Genomic DNA, 18,438 nt, shown 5'->3' with positions numbered 1-18,438 from the left:
CTCGGTGTCGACCCGGAAGCCCAAGATCATCAAGCAAAGAAGTGCATTGCATTGCATCGTCCGTGAATCGAGAATCAAAACCCTCTGTAAATAGAAGTCGCGAGAAGACTCTTAGACTGAAGTATCGAGCGACCGTACTTTGAATATGACGAGGCTATTAACTTTATGTTAACCTCAAAGTGGCACGTACCTGCTTTAGTCCTTGTCGGTCGCGTAGCGGAAAGGCAGGGTTGAAGCAGGCATTGCCTGGGTCGGCACACTAGGAATCGGCAGCGGCGTCAATGAAATTTGCTCCTGTCCCGCTCGCCGCTCAGCAGGCAGCAAGAAGTTGCGTCGCACGCTTACAATGTGTATTATGCATACGCGGAACACATGGGTATAAGCTCAGAAATGAGCAGGGCGTTTGTTAGTTAATTTGGCTCGCTATCGACCCAATTGACGAGCGCTCTAGGGCTGTTCGGCACTGTCCTGCCAATTGAAGTTGGGCGATACAGGCAAAAGCGCACTGAATCGGCTGCCAAAATGGGAGCAAATGCCCAGAAATCGATATATTCCTTGCTTACCGTTCCACGTATGCATAATAGGCATTTTAGATGCCGTCTCTGCCTCGTCTCACACCAACATTGGCCGAGATGAACTGCTATGGAAACGGTGTTGGGCTCACTCTTGTCCCGGCCGGAGGCAGAAGTTGCCTTGCACCCTCGCACGCACGTCGAGATGCATAGGTCGGGATAGCCAAGACCGGTGTCAAGGGTAGCCGCTTACCGCTTGGCAGGCAGCAGTACGGTAACGCGTTTGATTCTTGTACTTATACGTCCATCTGGTACCGGGTTCTCACGATGGCAGCAAGCACAACAATCACGATACTATACTCAGCATCTTTCTCCGCCACGACGTCGGTCTAGCAGGACAGCATCACAGAACTCACCAGTACAGCGTCAAGTTAAAGCCACACGGAATCAACATGAATCCATTCACTTTCAGGGCCACTCACCATCCAAGCACTCCAGCAGACATGGGAACACCAATCAATTCAGGCGCGATGGAAGCATTGATCGATCAGCCGGGACCCATCGAGGTGAAGACAATTGCGGCGGACTGGGTGGCAAACCTAAACGGTCTCCTCAATCTTAACGACCCAAAAGCCGTACAAGCAGGCCTCAAGAACCGCAAAGAGTCCATCAAGATCTACGCACATGTCATTCGCCATCCCACGAAAGGCTTCTTTTTGGTGGACACTGGTGTCTTGCGGCGATTCGTGGATGAGCCAGCCAATGTCGGAGTTGGTTGGACGCTGCGAAACTACGCCATGATCGATCAGATGCAGCCTCACCAAAGCACACTGGAAATCATCGAAGCCGAAGGAGTTCCACCGAATGGGATTTTTATGACACATCTGCACATGGATCATGTGTCTGGCCTTCCCGATATTCCCAAGGAGACTCCGATCTACGTTGGACCACATGAGGCCGAGTCAACCCTTTTGCTGAATATGTTCAGCCAAAGTACCACTGACAACCTATTGGATGGGCGACCACCACTCCGAGAATTCAAGATTCCGAGAGACGCCGATGGCAAGTTTGAGGGAGTTATCGACGTTTTCGGCGATGGCACGTACTTTGCTATTCTGACGCCTGGACACACTGCCGGTCATCTGGCCTTCGTCGCTCGCACGCCAACTGGCCCCGTGCTTATGACCGGCGACGTGTGCCACACACGGTGGGGATGGGAGAATGGCGTCGAACCTGGCAGCTTCCTCGCCGAACGTGATCCAAGCCGCGATAGTCTTCTCAGACTGAAGGCGTTGAGCGATCGTCACCCAAACATGATGGTCAAACTTGGGCACCAAGATTGAACCGAAACCCACCTTTTCCACAGCCTCTGTACATACCATAGCAGTGTTTATAGACCACGGTACCGCATGTGACTGCGGGTGTTCATCGCTTGCTTCCAGCTCGCGGATATTCCACTGTCCACTGTGAAGGACGACTTCCCCGCACGAATTCCATTGCATCCCTTCTCCTTCTATAGCCGTGGAGCTCTCGTCAACGCATTACGAAACGCGATTCTGCTCGCAACATCGATCTTGGATCTGCCAGGGCTCCAGCGATCTCACTGGCCAAGCCTAGTACTGCAGAACACCGCTCAGAAAAGTTGTTTTCCAGAAGACCAAAAGTTAGAACGACCTATTAGCGCGTTGCAGACGAACGTGTTCGTGACTGGACTTCCGTAGTTTGGCTAGTTTTGCACCAAGTTTTGACAAAAAAAAAAGATTGGTATTTGCATCGTCCGTGAATCGCTGGACACTTGTTAGTTTTGAAATCATGAAACGGAACACAAGGCAATGCTTACAACACGAAGCTATCGCTCACAATACGGTTTCCAGAAGAAACGTCCTACGGTAAGCTTCCTCTATGTCTCGGGGTCGACCCCGGAGCAAAATTTCAACAAAAAAAACAAGCCGCACTGTACTGCATCGTCCGTGAATCGAACACGGGGCCCGTCGAGTTTTCATTTAATTCAAGTGAATTGAATGGCAACGACGGATTTTACCACTAAACCAACGATGCTGATATCAGGGATTGATCCTTGCTTCATGGATAGACATGATTGTTGCCAATGTATGAAAGCTATGTGGCACGCCGATGATGAGCCGTCCTATGATGCCAATCATGCCCACGAGATTCTTTTCCTGTTGGCGGTGACCATGGAATCTACTTGTGGCAAAGCCGTCGGCCGGGGCCATTTATCTCGAAATTTGTCTTCTTGCCAAAGCAGCCATGGCAGACACAAATCGTTTTCAAGGATTGACGCCTTTTCCAAATGTTTCCAGTGTGCCGAGGGTGGAGTTGCCAAGTCCTTGCTCTGATTGGTTGTTTCCAAACTGTGTCCTTCCGGGAGGCGATGCCACCTCATGATGCTGAATTCAACCACAATCATGACAGCTTACACCTCACACAACCATCGAGCGACGAGGCAAGAGGCGATAATATACTCTTGCCGAGCCTGAACGAGCAGTGACGCGGGGTCCGGAAGCCGTCCCTTTTCGAAGGAATCTGCATGGATCCGCGAGCGCGCGCTTCGTGAGAACTCAGATCTGACGCGACTGGATCTGACAGCACATTGCCTACGCCGCACAGCACGAACGCATGTGTAACCGCCGAACACGCTGTTTCATCCCGCGCAGTGCTCCAAAACCCTCCCGGAGAATTCCAGGCATGGCTCGAATCCAGTGGCGCAAGGCTGACAGACGATCAGGCTGAGAGGACGCAAAGCCGATTCCAAATGGTGGTACTTTATCGTGCGGAGGGCTTGGACTTGCGTTTCATCGCTGCATCTTTCGCTGTACAAGTATATCACGGCTTTCGCTCGCGAATTGCAGTGTGCATCCAGACCTTCTAACCGCCCGCATGTTGGATCTTCAAGCTGGCAAAGCCAGTGATGTTCAAGTCTCATGCGGGAGCCAACTCAATTCCACCAAGACCTATCACGTTGCTATGAACACGAGCCATCGTCGGCACGCAGATGCGGTCTGCTCGAGGCCAGGCCGACAAGGCCGAGGAATAATTTGTTGTCAGGATTCAAAAGACCGCTGCGCATTAGAGCATGTCTGCAGACTTCGTTACCTTTATTCCGAAGGGAGATCTGGTCTTTGACCTTGGGCACGACCCCGGAATTCTATTCGGAGCTGTTTCGAAGCTGCCGGCGACGGAAGTCCCTATCCTGATGCAGTCCGGCTTTGTTCCATGTTCAAAAATTGGGCAGTCTTCAGCCAGCCTGATAGCTGGGGGCCCACCGGTGTAGCGAGAGGTCTGAAGCCATGGTAGCTATGCCGCATTTCGCGATGTCCTTTCCAAGGCGAAGAGCATTATCTACGAGCTTCGTATCGGCATGACTCTTCCATCGGTCGTTCATCCAGGCAAAGAATGAGAGCAAACTTATATCATCTTTAGGAGTTCTTGGGCCAGAAGCGCCTTGCTTGATCTGCTTGCGCGGGTCATAAAGAGGAATGGTCGGTGGCGTGACGCCCGACGTTTAGAGATCCGCGAAACATCCCAGTGCAAGCCATATGGAATTGGCTCGCCGTTTTCTCCATGGCCTATTCCGGTACAGCTCATCCGGCCATAATCCCCTCACAACGTCTTGGTCGCCAGAAATTGATTCTGATGCAGTGCCATGTTGCACCAGAGAGTTCACACGAACGCCGACGGGCTCCATTGACGACACCATCACCCTGCCCTTGCTATGCAAGCATCGCTGCCATTCCTGCGGATCCAGAGGGACTTGAGAGCTGGGCCCTATCCGATGCAGTACAGGCGAGAGTCTCTTCTGGCGACCGCGGAGACACTTCGACAAGAAGCTTGAAAAGCTACGGGCGTGGACAGCTACGACTCAGCGGACTCTCGTCTTGCTTGGCTTCATCTCTGTACCTCAATGTGGCGTCTTTTGCTTTATTGGGTACAGCCATGCTTGCGCCATTCGGGAAGGTCGCGCCAGAAAATTTCCATTTCGGGACTATGCGTGACCACTTTCCGAGGCTTGAAGATGACCGGACCACCTGTGGTCGCGAGACGTGATACACACAAGCGAGAGAATGTATACCGGCCTCACGTTGCCCGTCACTTCTTGTTTTCCATCTTATCATCACTATCATACCACTCTCATGGCTTCCCATAGGCTATCGGTGCTGCTGTGCAGCCTACTATCCTTTACATTCTCTGCAGCATCCCGCGACACTGTCAAGGAAAGTGTCAAGTGCTCCTCGAAGACACCGAAAGCTGCGTGCGGAAGCACATCCTGGAAGACGAGTCATTACACGACTTACTGTACCAAAACGACGACAATCTGCAGAGCCAAGCCTACAGTGACCTCCGTAACAACATTCACCACAACAATTGATGCCAGCATCATCACAAGCTTCACAACGACCACAACAGGGTCCACAGTCACAGTGACGATTCCAACTCCTGCTGGATTCCAGCCGGTCCTCGATACACTTCCCGATTCAGAATTCGTGGCACCTGCAGCCAAGCAAAAGCGCATAAATGAGGCCGAAGAACTGAATGACATGGAGAAGAGGCATCGTAAACAGATGGCGTACTGCACACGCCACAAAACCACCACCAAGACGACGACCCGAACATACACACGATGCTCTACTCAAACCAAGCTCATCACATCTACCAAAACGATAACTCCCACGGCCAGCACGACCACTTCCACCATCTCCGAGCAGCCCACTCGCATAGTGTACGCAGCTTGCGAACCGGCAAATCGAAATACCGCCAATCGAATCGAAGGAACTCGTATCGGCCTAGCAAGAGCGGATGATAACTCTCTAGCTGAGATCTTCAGCAGCGCCAGCGTACAAGATTGTTGCAATGAAGCGTGGGGCCGCACGGGCTTGTCGCATTGGGCATTCTACGGCGCCAACGGGCAATGCTCAATATACCAATTTTCGGAATGTAGGGCGCAAGCAGACCGTCCAGGTTATGTTAATTTTGATGGTGACGGCAGGACTTCAGCCGGGAATGGACCGTGTGGGTCATATAATAGGAGGGCATGAGGCGAGACAGCACACGGTTCGTCGTAACCTGATGCTTTGATCCAGGACGCGGCGAAGACACCAGCCTCTTGCAGGTAAGGCAGCGTCGCAGGTGCGCAGAATACGTATTGCTCTATACACATTAACTGCTACATCTCTTCTACGACATGTCTACAGCGTTTCGATCATGATTCGGGAAGATCCCTATACAAGTCTACGACGAATTCGCAGCTGCTTGCATGAACATGGGTCAAGACCTTGGCAATGTCGGATGTGTGCTTGATCGTGTCAAAGACAGCGACGGAAGAGATGCGTGGACAAAGCATCGACTACCTGGAACGATGAGTAACTTTGCAGAAATGCCCCGCAAAGCTCTACACGATCGAAAGCCGCAATGCCGACGCCAGACATCGAAGGTTGCGATGCAATCTATTAGCAGCAGGACGATACATCTATCCGCACTGCACGCTTGCATTCCAGCGTTGTGCCAATGCGACCTATCTCTGCTGAGGTCGCCTACAGGTTAGCCTTGATCGATACGACGATGAACACGCTCTCCAGCTCAGAACCTCGAACGATATCTTAAAAGGCAGTCTTGTCCAAAAGCTGCGCGCGGAACGGTCCTGACATTGATCGCACGGGCATTGAGGTCTATGGCATGCAAACCCCTAGACCTCTTTTCGGCCCCGTTCGAAGTAGTCGGCCCATGGGATTTATGTCCCGGATGCTCCGTGTTCTATAATTAGGCACTCATCCCCCAAGTCTGTCAGCGGGCGCCTTACCGGTGTAGCGAGGGGCTCGGAGCTGGTGTATGCATGGTGGACAAAAGTCCAATCAATATCGTCCTGGGCCATATTGTAGTTTGGTCCGAAACAGCTCTTTATCGCCTTCGAGTCCAATTGGCCAGTAGCCACACGAACCCTCCGCCGGGATCACGCCCCGCCACGAACAATTATGCCTGGGTGACATGCTGTGAAAAGGCACAATTGTCTACATATCACTTCCGATGTTTCTCCTCTGCCATACCTACAGCGTCACCATAAACCATGGAAAAGAGGCCTCCCAACATAGAGTTCCCTTGCACACCGTTCTACCCAGGTGATCACGATTGCATACGCTTGCTGACGATCCTACCGAAACCAAAGAAGGATGTCAACAACACCAGCCCGATCAAATGCCTCCTAACAAAAGTCCACATTTGCAAATGTTACTTGGCCCCGGGCATCCCAGAGGATGCGCTTGTGTCCCGAGTTCCGAGTGTCAACTTTCATGCGCAAGTCAAAAATCGTCCAAGTGAGATATATAGAACGCCACATGCTTTCGGTTTGATCAAAGATTCGAAAGCTGGCCGAATTCCGAGCAACACGAATGGGAAGCCGTGGCTCGTCAAACCCCGAAAGTCCGCTGCGAAGACTTCACTACCTCCTGGAGAGATTCTGGCAGATCTAGCGGCTTATCCGGAGGACGACGGTGGGGGAATGACCATTGTTTATCAAAGGACTGATGACGATGATGACGACGACGACAGAGCGAAATCTTCAAGATTAAGCAGTGCAGTACGCCGCGGGCTGAAGAAAATATTACGCCACTGGTTGACACGAATGCAAAAACGGACGACACCACCACCGCTCCGGAGGCAGGCATGTGGACCAAAGTTTTGCTGGGGAAACTATGTGGCACTCTCGTACGAGTGGGGTGATGGCCCTGCTGAGAAGATCTCTATCGAGCACCGCTCTGCTGAAGGCCACCGAGTTGGCGAATCACCATTCGTCATTCGCGAGAACCTGCACGCAGCATTGCGTAGACTCCGTGTGATGCCCCAGTTTAGCCAGGGCTGCCGCCTTTGGGCTGATGCAATCTGCATAAACCAGAACGATTCAGAAGAAAAGGAGGCACAGATGAAGATCATGAGCTCAATCTACCAACGTGCCGGTAACGTTCTCGTTTGGCTCGGCGAAGGAGACACTCAACTATACAGAGCACTCGATGTTGTCCAAGTGTGTGGGAGATGGTATCGCTCGGAGTATCTAGAAGCGTACGACGATGGACACCCAAACAGAGCTTTCCTGCATAGGGAGGGCGCAGCTGTGGACATGAAGATTGCAATGGAGAAAATCAAGTCGTTAGCACGCAGTTCGTGCCGAGATATCATCCTCACGGGCGAAGAGGCGGCCTTGCTGAATGTTTTCTTCTCGCTCACATACTGGCGTCGTCTTTGGATGATTCAAGAGTTGGTAATGGGTACTGCAGATATGGCTTTGGTTCTTGGTGAACGGGTAACTGAATGGCGTTACGTTCGTGATGCCGCGTTCGTACTCGCCGCCGTCAAAGACATGTTCACTCATGTGGCTGTCGAGGACTACCGGATGGACTGTGCTGTGCGAAACACCATCGTGCACGTTGCGAATATCGCACAATTGGGAATCGGTACGCATCGGAGACAAATTCAACCAACCCTCGACCCGAACACCGTTATGCCCTTGATCACCCACCTACGTAGCGGCCCAAGCACGGGTCCACAGCGAGGCGATGTTCTCTGGCAGGTCTTGAAGCTCATAGCTTACGCAAGATGTTCCTTTCCTGAAGACCGCATTTTCGGCATCTTGGCTTTGCCATGTCTGCCCGACCTTGCAATCGAACATGTATCGAAACGACCCCTCGCACAAATCTACGGCGAATTTGCAGCTGCTTGCATGAACGTGGGTCGGGATCCTTTGAGTTTTCTCTGCCTTGTTGATGGCGTGACAAATGAGCTCGACAAGAATCGGGAAAGACACGACGAAATGGAGGCGATTGATCACCAGAGGCTGCCCTCGTGGGTGCCGGATTTATCGTCAGAGAGAGAGACTGGAATCATCGAGGGTACGTTTCGAGCAGGATACCCCCCGGACTATGAATGGAATCTTCTAGCAGAGGATGGTTGGGAGGATGTAGATGCTCGACCTGAGATCAAGTTGGGTGGAGATCGGACATTGTACTTGAGCGGGTTTGTTATAGACGCTGTGGACGGTCTAGGTGGTATCGCATGGTCAGACGTGGACACAGACACAGACTATGGGGATCCGAACTTCGTTTACGACCTCATTCAGCCAAGGAGTTCTTCTCCGTGGCGCGCGGAACTCATCAGCCTCCAAGCAGCGATCTGTGCATGCCTCACTGCTGGAACGGACGAGAACGGGGCGAGGCTTCGTTATGGGCGTGAGAATCCTGACTTGCTCGGTTCTTTCGTCGTTGATTGGACATTCGCGGACCCAGCCCAATACTTTGTTGCGGCGAATTGGGACTTGAGAATAGGTGGCGTGCCTATAAAACACTACCTATTCAACCCGGACGACACTATGGTAATGGATAACATGATCAGCCAGAATACATGGGCCTTGAGACAGACCGTCGCCATCCGTACGAAGAGGAAAAGGCTCATGCTTACAGAGCGAGGCTTCCTGGGTCTTGTGCCGAATAGTGTTGCTGCAGGGGGACGTTGTAATCATTGTGAAGGGCCATGGACGACCAGTGATCGCCACGGAAGTGCTGGAAGCTGATGGATCTAAAAGATATCGCATGAAAGGTGAAGCTTTTGTTGAGGGAATGATGATGGGTGAGATGATGGAATGTGAGTATCGGAAGCCATGGGAAGAGCTAGCATTTATCTAGCAAAGATGTCTTGGCAAGAGCTAGGTTGACGCGTGGGAGTGAACCATCGATGCTGCCATGTGCTCAATCCCTGCCGAACCAATAAAATCCACTTTGACTTCAAGACTAGTACGGCGCGTCAATATCTGCTCTTAGGCTCCCACCTGAGCATCTCGCAGCCGCGCCCCCTGAGATACGTAGACATCTTGTCTAGCATTAACAAATATAGTAGCGAGAAAGCCGGCTTTGGTATTGTCCCATCTCTCCGCATCGCGAACATTGATCATTGGTACAACGTGAGAGGTCTTCAAGGCATTCACACTCTAAACTGTTGTACATTGACAGGTTGAGATCAAACAAACCCTCGAGATCCAGCAAATTTACTGCGCCAGAGAACGCATTAGACTTGTGCGCCAAACATGATGTTGAACGATCATGGAATGCTTTCAATGTTTGTGTCGGACGCTCCACTTTTGATCGTTGTCCTTAAGAGGTTGCCTGTATTATGCAGGCCTGGATGCGCCCGAGCCTTCTCTCAGCTATCAAGCACGAGGCGCCCATAGTGCTAGCTGGGTCTGTCAACGCCACCTTTAGGCTCTTGTTGACTTATCGTGAGCCTTTCTTCAGGCTGCAAAACTGGCATCAAGTAATCTTTTCGCGGTGTTCACTCCGTTCTATCTGTCAACAGCCTTGCGAATCTCCCGATCACGGAGAACCATCATTCATCCTTGATCTGGAAACACAGGCAACTCTCGCCTGCTTCCAATACTTCAGTCGAATGCAATTCATCCTCATTGTCCTCCGCAACAACCGTCAAATCATCGCTAGTAGCCGGAAGTACATCTACGTCATCACTTTCACCGTGATCCTTCTTTCCCAATAGACCTCCTTTGGGAACGTACTGGTCGACAGAGAGTTTTGGTTTCCACCACCCTTTGGTGGCAATCAAATGAAGTTGGTAAGCGAAGACAATATCCTGCTCCGTGCGAGATGAATAGTGATGCTCCGATGCTCTCTCGGCACCAATCTCAATACCGGCAGAAACCTCCGGAGTGATCGGTATACTGGCTCCGACTTCACCTGACAGTGAACGAATTTGCTCTTGAGACCACTGTAAGCCTTTCGCAATCTTCACCCCAGTAATCATGCACACGGGCTGCCGTCCCAACAGGCCAGATTCCATTGCTGCTCTGACTGCTGGCTCCTGGGCACGAGCAGCGGCGTACTCGATTCCAGGATGTTGTCGCAATGTAATTGTTTCGAGATACGCCATAGCGTAAGTTGCTCGAACATCTCGTCCTACTTTCGCGGACAGCTTTGCATTGGCGACTTCTAGGAACTGAGCCCAGACGCCACTGGAGAACCCACGTCTGGAAGAGTCGCTCAATGCAGCCTCGAATTCGGTATGTGTCACTGTTTCGAGCGTCTCCTTGCACTCGCTCAATGGCTTCAAAGGTCGGAATGGTTCGGCTACAATCGTGCCGATAGCCAAGGCATCGCCAGGATGTGTGGTGAGGTTGGGTGCGAGAATGTAGGTCTTAGTCGCCATAGTCTGTGGAAGAGATAGCAACCCCCGCCGTGTCAGAAAATGCTCTTTCGAAGTGGGTTGAGCTGCGGCTGAAGAGGCTGCATCGTACGTCACGCGAGCTGCACCTTCCACAGTGAAGACCAATAATCGTTCACTACGGCAAGCTGCATCTTGCGCAGCTTCCTCGTGAGCAGAAGCTTCCTGATGAAGACCCCGCACCACTGCCTTGCGTGTTGCAGCTAGCGGTTCAAAGCAGTATATACTCAAATATCTTCTTCCTGTCGATGTAGGATCTGTTGCAAAAGCCAGCTGCGCTCAAATACCAGGATCTCTCGTTGATCTTTCGAGCCATGTGTTCGATGCAGAACATCTTGTTCATGCCATGCCGTGTTCGCAGCTTGTCGAGTGTCGTGACTGTCCTCGGCATGTTGTTCGTCGATCCGAGCTCAACGATAGGGTCGCACATCTTCGCAGCGTCCAATACCAGAGCGCTGATCGCTGCTGCGACTGGCGCCGCGAATGAGGTTCCTTCAAGATTCTCGTTTGTCGCCTGAGACTCTTGAAATGCGCCAGGCATGTCAACTCCGAGAGTGCCAATCACGTCGGCCCCTCCAAAATTGGGTGGCGCGTTGAATCCGACAAACTCTCCTTCGTGTGTTGTAGCTCTGACGGCAGTGACAAATTCGTGGGTTGCGGGAAACATTTCACCTTGGTCGCCGCCGGAATTGGATGCCGCAGCATAGAACAGAATAGCGTCCTTTCTTATACTGATGGCATTGGAGATCGCTCTCGAAATAGCACGGGATTCTCTCTCTTGAGGCCACCCGAAAGACATGGACACGACGTCAGCTTCCATATCATTCACTACCCATTCCAAGGCCTACGTCATCTCAATCAGTTTGTATACGACTTTCTGCCGATGATGGACAGACCTTGACAATATTCTCGTATGACTTGTCGAAATCTGCGTCGTTTGTTGCAACTCTGGCAACGCAGACATCAGCCGATGGAGCAATTGTCATGAGAGTTGCCAAAACATGGGTCCCATGTCCGTCTTCGTCCAGAGGATTGGAAGAGTCGTCCACGAAATCTTTCCAGCGATTCTTCAGCCGGTTCTGGCGCGGTCGTGTCATGAAGAGATTTTCGGGGTCGTAGCCAGTGTCCAGAATAGCAATCTTGGTACGCATGGTGCCCGAGCTTCGATAGAAGGCGTTAATTTCCTTGTTGAGAAGAGACGACGCCAAACGGCTGAGCCATTGTTGCGAATGAGAACTGCTCGCCATTCAGTTAGTACTGAAGCAAGACGAGACCACTGAACTTCTAACCTTGCTGCATTCTGCTTCTCCGCTGGCCTTCGCTGTAAAAACAGCTGGGATGTTTGGACAGATTCCTCCCTCGCCTGCCACGTTGCTCGATTTTTGTCGACTCCCACAAGTTTCCCTACCATTTCCAGTGGCGAGACGATATGCTTCCACAGTAGTGCCTTCCTCTCCAAGATGTCGGCTTCCCGTTTGTTGAAGACGTCACCTCTGAGGCAAGCTAGAACCGCTTCTCGAATCTTTTCTCGCACGTGGTCCGACTTGATTTGGAGCGACGGCCATGATGGACTCTCCACGATGCCACGGCAAACAAGCAGTTCGTCGTTGAATCTGGCTTGCCAACATGGACTTTGATCTTCATCCATCGAATAATCGTCATTGAAGATATTTGTGAGCACTACTCCCAATGCAAGTATTCTAGGTGCCCAATGGACAGATCCCATGTGAGGAACAAATTCAAGCTCCGTCTCTTGTGGTGTTTGTGTTTGGGTTGTGTGCGCGACAGGCAGTTGCACGAAGGGATGGACCGGACTAATCATTCCCAGGTCTTCTTTCCTTCTTTTCTTGTTTGGGGACTCCTGGACGAAGTGTATAGAGTCCGCGGTCCAACGACCATTGATGAACTTGGTATCGTATAATTGCCATAGTGTTCTGGCGATGCTGTGTGCGAGAAATATCTTGCCGTCGTCAGAAAGATTATACGACTGCAGTGCTCTGGAGAGCTGAATTTCAGGCCTGTTTAAGAGAATCTGCTCCGCTTCGATGACGTCCTGTAGGTCATACAGGCCTTCCGCCGTGACAAGGATCTGATGACGCACTGCACCTCGGGGAAGTAATAGAAGCTGGCAGAAGTCGGAGCCACCGAGCAAGAGGCGAGCATGGACGGGCACTGCAGCGTCTTCAGATTGGACAGGTCGTTTTGATCCACTCGTAGGCTGCGGCCCAGGTCGTGCCCTCGCTCTTAGACGAGCTCTCTTGACTGTACGGAATCTCACGCAAGTCCAATGGCTCACATGCTCCTTCAAGTGGCATTCGGCAAGTTGATACACGGTATCAACTGCAATGTCATCGCTATCCGATAAGCTTTGGTGAGTCAGTCTCAGCTACAAGTTGTGCACACATTGCTTTCTTGGGAGACCATGGCCTTCGTCGCATCGACACTCGACGTATTTCACCAATGCAGCAGAGAGGTTCGCGTAGACACTTGCTGGAATCTCCTCTGGAGCAATTTGCTGTGGTGTGAATTTGTCAAGTGATTTCTGCCGCCGGGGAAGCAGAGAATCAAGGTTCCTGCAGTGTTCTCCTTCCAACCTCATCCCGAGCGATATGCTTGAGCGAGTACGCGACTTTCTTGAGATCTATTTTACCTTCGCAGAGTTGATAGAGTTTTGGAAAATCACCTTTTGGATCACAAGAGCGTCCTGACAGAGGAATATAGGTTCTGTGGGGCCACTGCAACGTGAATTTTCTGCACGAGGATTATCGTAGAATACTTGACTTACACTGCACACACCTTTTCGAGATCTCTCAAAACCTTTAGCACATGCTTGGATGGCGGTGATGACTGTCCAGGGGTCGGACGGTCCAATACTTCAGCGATGCTGAAGAGCCGGGTGGCGATATCTATCAATTTTGGAGACTCGGCCGCGTTGGAAGCTGTATTGGCGAGATCCCTGGCCGCTATGCTGAGAGCCCGCGTAGCATCGCACGCGAACTCGAGCGCGGTGCCGTCCATGGGAACCACATGTGTGTTGCAATGTTGTCAGTCGTCCAAGGGGAGCTCGTTGCGGCTGACTTGGAACCACTGTCCACACATGACGTGATCCGTGCCCAATTTAGACTTTCGGCTTTCGATCCTTCCGCACCACACCCACTCCACGTCTCTCAGAAGCACCACTTTGATCTCAATTTATACTGTGCAGCATGAAACCGCAGCTAGCAAAAGAGCTAGAGCTCTGCCAGATCTCGTTCACATACCACTACCAACCAAGCTTTGAGTGCCGCCACTGAACTCTGCCCTCACCGACGCTTGTCCGCCCGGCGATGGAACAGGATCACGATCCATCAGATGCGTTACAGGTAGCTGCGCGGCAATGTCTGCAGGCTACCATCAGAACGCTGCACAAATGTTGCTCTCGGTGCTTGAGAGTCTCACAGGGGTCTTCAAGCGTGTTCCGATGCTGGCAAATCTGCGAACCGGCAACTCTCCTGGAACTAGCGACTCCTCCACTGTCCTCGATGGCACAAGCTCGCCGTTGTCGCTATCTCCTTGGTCATCGGATGTCGAGTCGGATGAGTCTGATGAAAGTGCTGACGATTGGGCTATTGTTGAGGGCTTGCATGCTCTCAATGAGTGCTGCCAGGATGCTGAGACTCTTTTGCGCCGGCTTATCGACTTTGCGAATCTGGTCAGAAGCGCGGGCGTGTCGTCGCGAACCATGAAAGCAGATTTGACCTTCGATCTGCGCTTTCATCAGGATCTTGAGAAATATCTGGCTTTCGCGCTTAGGCTCCAGAACCTTCAGACGCCTGGCAGAAACACTGAGGGCTCCCTGCGTACGAATGCTGCCCTTTCTATCACTTCTGTGGAAACGAGCGACATCAGACCAGATCAAAGTGTCCTGATACTTGCTAACCTGCGGCGTCGACATCGCTTTGTATATGCTCGGAAGAGAGCCGACATGCTGGCAGCTCCCGATCGTGGCAATCCAATCCTTGTGACGACACAAAGAATAACTGCTCAGGAACCTACCCACCCAAAGGAGGAGCTGGCAGAGATACCTCCTACGACTAACTCCCTTTCAATGCCTTCGAATTTAGTCAAGGGTATTCCTAGTCAATCTTCCGCTTCAGCAATAACGACTTTGAACTTGGACTCACTGCAAACTTTGACGAATGACCAAGAGCACACAGGGCTTTACGCCCCAAGTGTATCGCAGTTCTCCGTCTCCCAAGACAAGTTAGCCTATCCTAAAGCACCAAGGATAAGTAGAGAGCATGCCTTCAAGTGTCCTTGCTGCTGTCAGGTGCTGCCTAAAAGGATGGGCGCCAATGATAGAAATTGGAGGTAAGTAAGTACGGTTTAGCAAAGTCTTGCTTGAGTTGATCGAGCCCCCAGGAAGCATCTGGCTCAAGATGTGTATCCCTACAATTGTCCCGTTGTCAGCTACACGGCAGACACGAGATTCTTTGTCAAGAAGAAAGACTGGCAGAAACATCTCGAGGCCCACCACCGAACACTCTCTTACTGGAGATGTCCCGTTCTGCAGCGATGAGTCCCCCTACGTGACCACTGCGAGTCTGCAAAATCATGTTCAGGCTCTGCATGCAGGTCTCTTCGACAACGATAGAATTGATGTTCTGCTCAAGGTCTCACAACGGACAGATGTCGACCTCCCCCTCCAATGTCCCGTCTGCAACATTAGTCGAGGACCTCCCTCAGAAACCAGTGCCTACATGGATCATCTAGCTGAACATTTGCATGAGTTTGCACTGCTTTCTCTGCCCTGGAACGATATGATGCTCGCCCGAGATATGGGGCCAGATCCAGCTCCAGCGGCGGCTCTGAGTCGTTGGCTTAGCGATGATGACTGTCACGTTACGACCGAAGAGATTGTAGCAGCCGGCGAAGTGCAATTCTTTGACGATCCTATAACTGACATCCCGAGATATCCGGCAATCCCTGACGACGAGTACTTCGATCCAGCAGACAGAACCGAAGATCAAGAATCTGTAGCAGAGGAAGAAACCGAAATGCGAGCAGAACAACTCCGGGAAATCACAGCTTGGCTATCGCCGCCGGATTTCGAAATGGCGTATAACAGCGCGATCGTGCTGCACGAGTCATCTACTGGGCAATGGTTTCTTAGATCGGATCGATACCTTGATTGGAAATTCGGATTGACACACCACTTGTGGTTGAATGGCAAGCCTGGATGTGGCAAGACCACCCTGTGCTCGCTCGCTATTCGAGATATCAGAGCGTACTGTCAACATCGTCCTGGCAACGGTTATGCTTTCTTCTATATCAGTTTCTCCAACGATGCCACTTTCGGTAAAATGAGTCTACTTCGCTCCTTGATCGTGCAGCTAGGTGTGAAGGGAAGAGCCGTATCGGTGCTCCTACAGCTTTACGACAACCTGAGCCGAAGCCATCCAGGAGAAGCAGAGCTCGAGTACATTCTAAGTCTCTGTTTCGAAGCATACGACCAGATATACGTCTGCGTTGATGCTCTGGACGAATGCCCAGAAGACTATGATCGATTGCACAAGATGATAGAATGCCTCCAGAGACTGTCGCAGACAGGGCAAAACGTGAAATTTCTACTCACGAGTCGCGAGATGCCGCATATCCGCAGCGCGATGATTCGACTTGGGGCAGAATCGGTGAACATTCCGACACAGGCTACCAACGAAGATATTCGCCAGTATGTTACCACGACGCTTTCGCGGGACCCGCGGCTATCACGTTTAAACGAGGAGACAAAGGCACTGATTGAACAAACGATTTCACAAAGGGCAGATGGAATGTAAGCAGATTTCCTCCTGGTACCTGTCACTTATACTGACGACTTACTGTTTCATAGGTTCCGGTGGGCATACTGCCAGTTGTTTGAACTTAAGAAAATGAGATCGCTTAAGTCTAGTCTTGTCAGAAGACTACTTGATGACCTTCCACGCACTCTTGATGCGACCTACGAGCGGATGTTGCTTGGAGTTTCTGCAGACTTTGCCAGTGACGGGCTAAAGATGCTTCGATGGCTCGCCTACGCTCAACCTCCTGTGCATCTCCGGGAGCTTGCAGAAGTCACCATTATCGACTTCATGACGGACCCAGGACTTGTAGAGACGGACCAACGTCCAAGATTGGACGACGCGTTAGAGATACTCTCGGGGTTAGTTGTCGTACAGAGTGCCGGTTCGCAATCTGAAGGCGGCAGCGATGCACTGGCTAAACCGAGCGTTATGTCCAAGGATGAGGCATACAATGATCTCGATGATATTCAATCAGGTACCACTCCTGCTTTGGACTTACCAACTTACATTTCAAAGGATACCATCATCCGATTGGCACACTTCTCTATTTTGGAATTCTTGGAGTCGAAACGCTCGCTCGCTGGAGATGCGCGGAAGTTTCACCTCGACAGTGCTCGCGAGCACACAATCATCGCTCAGAGCTGTATAATTTACCTTATACATTACAGTCAGAGCAGCGAGAAAACGTGCACACCAGAGGATCTGGTCTCCTTCCCGCTACTCGAATATGCAGCACAACACTGGTCCTACCATGCATCTCGCGCGCAGCCCGGCCAGCCTATTGACGAAATAAGATTGCTTACCTCACCGGCAATGAGGGACTGGCTCCTCGTTTTTCAACCGGATGCGCCGTGGAGAGATTCTTTTGAGCCGCTTGAAAGTATCGGGTCAGGTCTCTATTATGCAAGCTTCCTAGGTCTCGGCGCAGTAGTAAAAGATCTTCTGACTGACGGTGCAGACGTGAATGCTCAAGGAGGACAGTATGACAATGCCCTCCAAGCAGCATCTGTCAATGGCCACGTCCATATAGTCCGGATGTTGCTAGATGCTGGAGCGGACCTGAACGCTCAAGGTGGATATCACGACAACGCCCTCCAAGCAGCATCTGCCAATGGCCACGTCTATGTAGTCGAGGCGTTGTTACGTTATGGAGCGGACGCCAACGCCGATGAAGGTCTTCGTAGCACTGCGCTGAAAGTAGCAGCCGGTAATGGCTACCACGCAATTGTTCAGATGTTGTTGGAGCGCGGGGCGAATGCCAATGCTTATTCCGAGGGAACCGACAATACCGCGCTGCACGCCGCATCACGGAGTGGACAGGAGGAAGTAGTGCAGCTACTTCTCGACGCCGGGGCTGACGTTAATTTTGGCGGAAGAATTGGCATCGAAGAGCGATTGCAGACCCCGCTACAACTGGCAGCTTCGAAGGGCCAAGCGAAGATCGTGCAGCTGCTGTTGGACGCCGGAGCGGATGTGCACGCTCGGCGAGGAACTTCTGATACCGCGCTACATTTAGCCATGGCCGCAGGCCATGAGACCATTGTGCAGATGTTGAAGGATGCGGGGGCAGGAGCGTAACATCGTTGGGCAACCAACATACCGGCGCCCCCTACCTTTCGTAGTAGACAGCATCTGCGCAGCAGCATCCTGACATCGGTAATGTAGCAAGACCCAACTACGATTGAGAACACGAATTATTTGTCAACGTACGCATGACAAACCACATATTTCCAGGCACCTACCACAAAAGCGACCATTTGTGGTGGAAGCAAGAGAACGCTTTCTCAATGCTCGCGAGCAGAACGTTAGCATCGAGATCTTGCTTGGCCATGAGCTGTCGCCGAAGCATGGGTACTTTCTTTGTGAATTCGATCACCGCC

At 51.6% G+C, this 18,438-nt stretch overlaps 6 protein-coding genes and 1 non-coding gene across 7 annotated transcripts; 4 read left to right on the top strand and 3 right to left on the bottom strand.

Annotated features, from left to right (window-relative positions):
- Window positions 1-964: 964 nt before the first annotated feature.
- On the top strand, window positions 965-1,855 carry RHO25_012932 (uncharacterized protein; the record flags this gene model as incomplete). The annotated part of the gene is made up of 1 exon (XM_023604215.2): window positions 965-1,855. The coding sequence occupies one exon, from the start codon at window positions 965-967 to the stop codon at window positions 1,853-1,855; it is 891 nt and encodes a 296-aa protein (XP_023450380.1).
- Window positions 1,856-2,472: 617 nt separating this feature from the next.
- Window positions 2,473-2,570, bottom strand: RHO25_012931. Its single transcript has one exon. It is a non-coding gene; the product is annotated as a tRNA-Gly (tRNA).
- Window positions 2,571-6,591: 4,021 nt separating this feature from the next.
- RHO25_012930 (uncharacterized protein) lies at window positions 6,592-9,084 on the top strand (the record flags this gene model as incomplete). The annotated part of the gene is made up of 1 exon (XM_023604214.2): window positions 6,592-9,084. One exon carries the CDS (start codon window positions 6,592-6,594, stop codon window positions 9,082-9,084), a length of 2,493 nt encoding a protein of 830 aa, XP_023450385.1.
- An 809-nt stretch (window positions 9,085-9,893) lies between these two features.
- RHO25_012929 (uncharacterized protein) lies at window positions 9,894-10,724 on the bottom strand (the record flags this gene model as incomplete). Its single annotated transcript, XM_065603612.1, has 1 exon — window positions 9,894-10,724. One exon carries the CDS (start codon window positions 10,722-10,724, stop codon window positions 9,894-9,896), a length of 831 nt encoding a protein of 276 aa, XP_065459684.1.
- Window positions 10,725-10,950: 226 nt separating this feature from the next.
- Window positions 10,951-13,163, bottom strand: RHO25_012928 (uncharacterized protein; the record flags this gene model as incomplete). The annotated part of the gene is given in 4 exon segments (XM_023604213.2): window positions 10,951-11,583; window positions 11,636-11,975; window positions 12,029-13,125; window positions 13,143-13,163. 4 exon segments carry the CDS (start codon window positions 13,161-13,163, stop codon window positions 10,951-10,953), a joined length of 2,091 nt encoding a protein of 696 aa, XP_023450384.2.
- A 952-nt stretch (window positions 13,164-14,115) lies between these two features.
- Window positions 14,116-15,297, top strand: RHO25_012927 (uncharacterized protein; the record flags this gene model as incomplete). Its single annotated transcript, XM_065603611.1, has 2 exons — window positions 14,116-15,089; window positions 15,141-15,297. The coding sequence occupies 2 exons, from the start codon at window positions 14,116-14,118 to the stop codon at window positions 15,295-15,297; spliced, it is 1,131 nt and encodes a 376-aa protein (XP_065459683.1).
- A 241-nt stretch (window positions 15,298-15,538) lies between these two features.
- Window positions 15,539-18,136, top strand: RHO25_012926 (uncharacterized protein; the record flags this gene model as incomplete). Its single annotated transcript, XM_023604212.2, has 2 exons — window positions 15,539-16,551; window positions 16,609-18,136. The coding sequence occupies 2 exons, from the start codon at window positions 15,539-15,541 to the stop codon at window positions 18,134-18,136; spliced, it is 2,541 nt and encodes an 846-aa protein (XP_023450502.2).
- Between the last annotated feature and the right edge of the window lie 302 nt (window positions 18,137-18,438).

The sequence above is a fragment of the Cercospora beticola genome, chromosome 9 (assembly GCF_033473495.1).
Source record: "Cercospora beticola chromosome 9, complete sequence".
NCBI lineage: Eukaryota > Fungi > Ascomycota > Dothideomycetes > Mycosphaerellales > Mycosphaerellaceae > Cercospora > Cercospora beticola.
This window is presented reverse-complemented; position numbering and strand designations above follow the sequence as displayed.